The sequence below is a fragment of the Impatiens glandulifera genome, chromosome 8 (genome assembly GCF_907164915.1).
Source record: "Impatiens glandulifera chromosome 8, dImpGla2.1, whole genome shotgun sequence".
Taxonomy (NCBI): Eukaryota; Viridiplantae; Streptophyta; class Magnoliopsida; order Ericales; family Balsaminaceae; genus Impatiens; species Impatiens glandulifera.
Window position 1 is genome coordinate 28,042,418 of NC_061869.1, and position 6,276 is coordinate 28,048,693.

The 6,276-nt window shown below is 46.7% G+C and overlaps 1 protein-coding gene across 1 annotated transcript; it reads left to right on the top strand.

Annotated features, from left to right (window-relative positions):
• The first annotated feature begins 1,264 nt into the window (after positions 1–1,264).
• Positions 1,265–1,696, top strand: LOC124913237 (glutamic acid-rich protein-like). Its single transcript, XM_047453832.1, has one exon. The coding sequence runs from the start codon at positions 1,265–1,267 to the stop codon at positions 1,694–1,696; it is 432 nt and encodes a 143-aa protein (XP_047309788.1).
• Positions 1,697–6,276: the final 4,580 nt, after the last annotated feature.

Below are 6,276 nucleotides of genomic sequence, written 5' to 3' on the forward strand. Positions count from 1 at the left end.
ATGCATCATGGGGTTTATCTTTACTCATTTTGTGAGTTATGACGTGTTTGTTATTGTGTGAGCGATGGCACGGGTCGTCGCCACAATCGTGCAAACTATGTTTGTCTGTTTGCTTGCTATTTATGTTCATGATAATCGAGTTATTTGGATGCATTCATTTTAGAGAATGAACGTTTGAAAAGAGGGAAGTCTAACTAACTATCTCCAAAATTATCTTTCAGATCATGGCTCTGTTGCCACGAGAGGTCTTTGACGCATGCATGGCGGATTACCATGCTACCGAAGAGTCTTACTCCGATCATGTGCTTAGGGATTTCTTCACGCTCCCGCATATAGAGATCGACACATCGTTGATGCTCCACATGCAGCAGCGCTGGGACCGCCGTACTCGCAATTATCGTATTGGCACTCGTCACATTGCGCCTACTGTAGAGGAGTTCTGCGCCATCCTGTGTAGCCATGTCACCAACCTTCGTACTCACCACGCACCCGAGGAGGTCATACCTTCCGCCGAGATCCTCGCCAACTTTTTCGGCCATGACGACCATACTTCCCGTTTCTTAGTAAGAAATGGGTGCATAAATTTACGTATGTGGCAGGATCTTAGGGTGCGCGATGCTCATCTCGATGATGTTCCAATGGCCAGGCGCAAACTGCTGGTTATCTTCCTAGCCCAACTCCTGTTCGGGCCAGAGGAGTCCTACCGTCCTTCAGCCTGCATCCTTCAGATTGTCCTCGGCATAGGCGAGAGGGCTGACCTCACCGACTGCATTCTAGCTGAGACCATGATGGGTGTGGACCGCTCCCCCTCTTTCCCCCCGTTATGTCTCAGCGTGGGTCCCCTCTAATCCTCTACCTGTGGTTCCTTGAGAAGCTGTGTTTCCTTCCTCGCCCGGACCTCGGAGTGATCATCTCTCCCATCTCTAGACTAATGTGTAGGTTGCGCTTCGCTCAGATCGCTCATTCTATTAAAGAGAACCACGTTATATGTTTCGTGTCTACGGCTTGCCATTCCCGCCGTATGATGATTGGTATGTCCTTCTCTCCCTTTGTGATGCTCGTCGGCCTCGAGGAGATCACATCATATTGTACCCGCCTATTGTATCTTCAGTTCGGTCAGTGGTCCCCTTTTCCGTTAGAGGACGCTCGACCCATCGACGAAGGGCCTATCACTGCCGGCCTTCTCACCTAGTACATCCATCTCACCCACGTTGTGCACTACGAGCCATTGCCCGAGTATTGGGACCGACTCGTTAAGGAGGACATGAGGAGCACTTTACCGTTTAGTGGCGTTTCTGACAGCTCATCCTCGAGTAGCTCTGAGGGTTCAGTAGATCCAGACCTCGGTGATGATGTGTTCGACAATGAAGAGGGACCTTGGAGGTTTTCGCCGATTCGTGAGCCCGGTACGATGCAGGAGATAGGTGATCCAGACGAAGATCCTACGAGCCCGTCGGAGTGGGAGGAGGAGCCGGAGGAAGTTCCCTTACCGGCATCAAACGAGGATTCTACGAGCCCGTCGGAGTGGGAGGAGGAGCAGGAGGAAGTTCCCTTACTGACATCAGACGAAGATCCTACGAGTCCGTCGGAGTGGGAAGAGGAGCTAGAGGAGGTTCCCATTGATGATTCAGAGGAGGACCATGGCTGCGCGTCTGACTCGGAGCATGAGTCAGACCCGGAGGAGGCTTCCGACTAGACTTTTATCCTTTCATTCGCATTTATTATGTCATCTCTTACTTTCCCGTGCACAAGTTTCGATATGGTTGTATGCCTTCTATGCCACTCTAAAACTTTGATGATAAGATGACTAACCCCGATTATAGAAACTTGTTGACTCTTTCGTAATCAAACGTTCATTCATTAGGAGCATGTTTGCATGATGTCGATATAATTATGTAAAAAAAATGACGATTGTGTTCGTACATAAATGTGAATTTGTTTCAAAATAGAACTCATAACGCGAACAAACAATTTAATCGAATGCTTGTTCATTCAGGATCTTCTATTCATTCACCACGGCACCCCGAAGAGACCCTTCAATTGGACGATTCACCAAGTCTACAAACCCAATTCCCGAGATGGATGAAACTCCCTATTCGGGTCCCCAACCTCTTACTGCTGCGGAGTCGTAGGACATGCGTGATATGATGAAGAACATGATGCTGGAGGTCACCCGACTCTCTGTGAATGTGGACGTCATCAGCGCTAACTTGCTAAAAATCATAGTTGATCCTACTTCAGCCACGGTAGCCCAACCCGTCGCTCCTTCACCTCCGGGTGCACGGCGAGACGTTCCTACCTCGAATCCAATCCCACTGGAGAAGCAACCCTAAGGTATGCGTCACGGCAACACTCGAGCAACGAATCGTGTTCGTCATCCTTCTGTCGTAGATTATGGTTCCCATTCCGAGGAGGAAAAAGAAGAGGGATCATCATGGTACGGTGACATTGATGATGAAGACACTGATTACTATAGTCGTGCCTCGCTGTCCACCAACAAAGAGAGTTCTTCTTGCCGTAAAAAAAGAACTCGAGTTGCTCCCGCTGTGAATCATTCCGCAGCTTTTCAATACCCGCCGGAGTACCACGTTATGATGTTCAATCTCGCCGACGCCCAGGAAAAGATGCAGGCGCAACTGAATCAGATTTCTCAAGGGGGTGCCCAAAAGATTGTTCACGACTAGGAGAAAGGTCTCCGTGAGGCCGAGAAGGGGACCGTTCCCCTTACTACTGTCGGATATCGGGAAATTCACTGGAACCAAAGACCCAACCCTGTTCTTCGAAAATTACATTGATGCAATGGGTCCTCTACACTTAGACACGCCAACCCTGCTTCGTCTATTCTCTCGATATTTGACCGGGAAGGCATTAAGGTGGTACTTGCGGAACCGAATCTCACGCTGCACGACTTTCAAAGAGTTGGGGGATGCCTTTGCGGAAAGGTACAAGATGTATATTTCTCAAGAGATCATAGAAAGGGATCTAAAGTACATCAAGCAAGGCGAGAAGGAGACGTTTGAATCATTCCTCAATAGGTGGAGGGAAGAAGTGTCCGACGTTGACACCCCGCCTTCGGAACATGCCCATATCGACCTCATGCTTGAAAACCTAAATGACGTGTACAACAGCGAGCTAGCCTCGCACATCTTCACCAGCATGGTCACTCTTATAAAAACAGGCAAGAACATGGACCGATCAAAGGCTCGATTGAAAAACAAAGCCGTCGCTTCCTACCCCCTTCTCGATCATATCCTGTGCCTAAACCGAGGGCCCCTGCTACCCATTATGTGGTTGGCACTTGGGCTAGTTCAAAAGTGAAGATGGAAGGTCCTAAAGAGCGTGTTCCTCCTGCCCCGCCTCGCTATCCCGCGAACACTTCCCGCAACGCGCCTAATTGTACCAATACCTTTCCCCCTCGGCAATATGATGATCTAGGAATGCCTCTTAGTAAAGCTCTAGAAGTGGTGATGTCCTAGAAACTCGTCACCCCGTTGACTCCTCGGCCTGGAAGGGAAATAACTGGAAAACACCCGAAAGACTTTTGTGAATACCATCAAGCCCACGGTCACGAAACAAACCATTGTTATACCCAGAGAGCTAAATTGCAAGACTTAATCGATGCAGGGATCATGGCTAAGCCTAATGTTGTCAAGAACCCCCTTCCTAATCATGGGATCAATATCATCGACACTTTTGAAGACTCATTCTCTGCTGATTTCCTTCTTTCCCTAATTCATGATAACCCTATGGAAATTGTAATGGTTTCATCTGATGCTAAGCAAAAGAAGAAGAAGGTTAGCGCTGCAAGTGTTGTCCCATGGAATTACGCCGCTGAGAAAACTACCCCGGTCATCTCTGCAACGGTAGGGCCCCGTGCATGGGAAGTGGTGCCAAAATTGTCTAATGCCCCTAATGCTATTGCTTCACCCTTGTTTCCTCTATCTGAAAAACTACCCATCCGATCTGATAAAGTCGCCCGTCCTTGGGTGATTCTATCAACGAATAACAACTTGTCGAGAGAGGATGCAAACGTCAACCTCACCTGGTCCGGCGTTGACTACAGGGATCCTTTCATGAAAGAAATGGATGTTAACAAACAGAAAGAAGCATAAAAGGAAGAAGACGTCTGAAGGCCCACAAATGCGACCACACAAGTCTCTCCTTCCAACAGCATCTTAACTCAGCTCAAGAAAACCAATGCTAACATCTCTCTTTGGGAGCTGTTGATGTATTCTATAGATCATCGCCATGCGTTGTTATCCGAATTAAGCAAGAAATCTGTATCCTTCGATACCACCCCTACGGAAGTTGTTGCTATGATGTCTGCGCATGCATCATGTTGCACTATCACTTTTGATGACTCCGATCTCCCATCTTGGGGCCCTAGTCATGCTAAAGCCCTATACATTTCCATCTATATTGAAGGGAATGTTGTACATATGTCTTTGATTGATAATGGGTCGGCCCTGAATATTTGCCCATGGCGTACCCTAGCAAAGATTGGAGTCACAAAGGATCGTCTTCTTCCCTCTGACTTGTGTGTGCGAGGCTTTGATAGCTCTGAGCGTGAAGTCATGGGAAACCTCAAAACTATCATCAAAGTAGCTAATATCCCGTTCGAGATAGAGTTTGTGGTGCTTAATATACAAACCTCTTACAATTTGATCCTCGGAAGGCCTTGGTTGCACCAGGCCAAGGCTGTTGCTTCGACGTTGCATCAAAAGCTGAAATTCATGCATCAGGGGCAAACCATTGTGGTGAATGGGGAGAACTGCACAACCGTCGGAATGACTTCGTCACATATCACTCAAGAAGTGGAACTCAATGGGTTTCAAGTTAACGTGATCGAGGATTCAGGTACCTTTTTACCTGAACTAGATTATCGCATTTTTGGGCCACCCATTTTAAACATGATGTATAAGATGAACTACTTTCCCGGTATGGGTTTAGGCCCATATGGGACGGGTAGTAAGACCCTTATTTCTTTATGGGGTCAAAATAATAAAATGGGTTTAGGGTACGTCTATACCCAAAAGCTAAAATCTAAACATAATCATTCACTTGCTCTGCCTAAGGCATCTTTGAATGGTCGCTTTGTCAAGGCAGGCGAGAGTACACTGTTTTGTGGGTTCTCGGAACCTTTCTTTTTCCCTGTGGAACGAAAGTGTTTTCCGGGACTCGAGATATTCTCTTATTGTTTTCTCCGACCTGATGTTCTCATTATATCTAGTGGACAGTCCAGGAGAGAAGAGCCATACTACATGGGAGGACTCAAGGAGCTCTTCCGAGAACTAGAGATGTTCACGCAAAGTCAAGAGCGATCAAAGGGTACAACAGGGTCTTGCTCGATGGAGGCCAGCCCCGACATACTAATCTTTTCTGACTTGGATGATTCAAGCGATAATGAGGGGATTGCACCCGCCTCCAAGTCGATCTCCAGGTCCACATGGGCGCGTGTCTTTGACATTGGGAAAATCATAGTTGAGGAAGTTATATCTGAGAAGTTCACTAAGCAAGAGTCTTTTTCTGCTGCTTCATCTTCTCTTTCTACATCCCTTCCAAATCCTGTTAAAACTCTAGTTGATTCTCCTTCTCCTTTCGTTTCCAAGTCGGATGTTGCTGTTGAGGATTTAATGTCGATTTTAATGCAATGCATGATGCTACTTTAAATTCAAATGATATGTTTGTTGATAACGATTTTCCGTTTGAAATGAAAAGATTTTTAGAAAATGAAAATCAAGTCTCTTCTGTGGAAGAAACTATTGAAATTAATTTGAATTCGGGAGAGGATCCACAAATTGTCTTGATAGGCCAAAGCTTAGATGAAAACGAGTGTCATCATCTAGTTGAGTTTTTGAAGCTTAACAAAGACGTCTTTACATGGTCCTATAAAGACATGCCGGGCATTGACCCTGAAATTGTCCAACATCGTATTCCTATGTACCCGAATGCCAAGCTTGTCAAGCAGAAGCTCCTGCGTATGAAACCCGACATGGTCGACAAGATTAAAGAAGAGGTGCAGAAACAATTGGAAGCCGGCTTTCTGTATGTTGTCGAATATCCAGAATGGGTCGCCAATGTGGTCCCCGTGGTTAAGAAAGATGGAAAAGTCCGTGTGTGCGTGGATTACCGTGATCTCAACAAAGCTAGCCCCAAAGATAATTTCCCACTCCCACACATTCACGTGTTGGTTGACCACGCGGCTGGTCATGAACTCCTATCATTCATGGATGGTTTCTCAGGCTATAATCAAGTTTTGATGGCGTTTGAGGACAA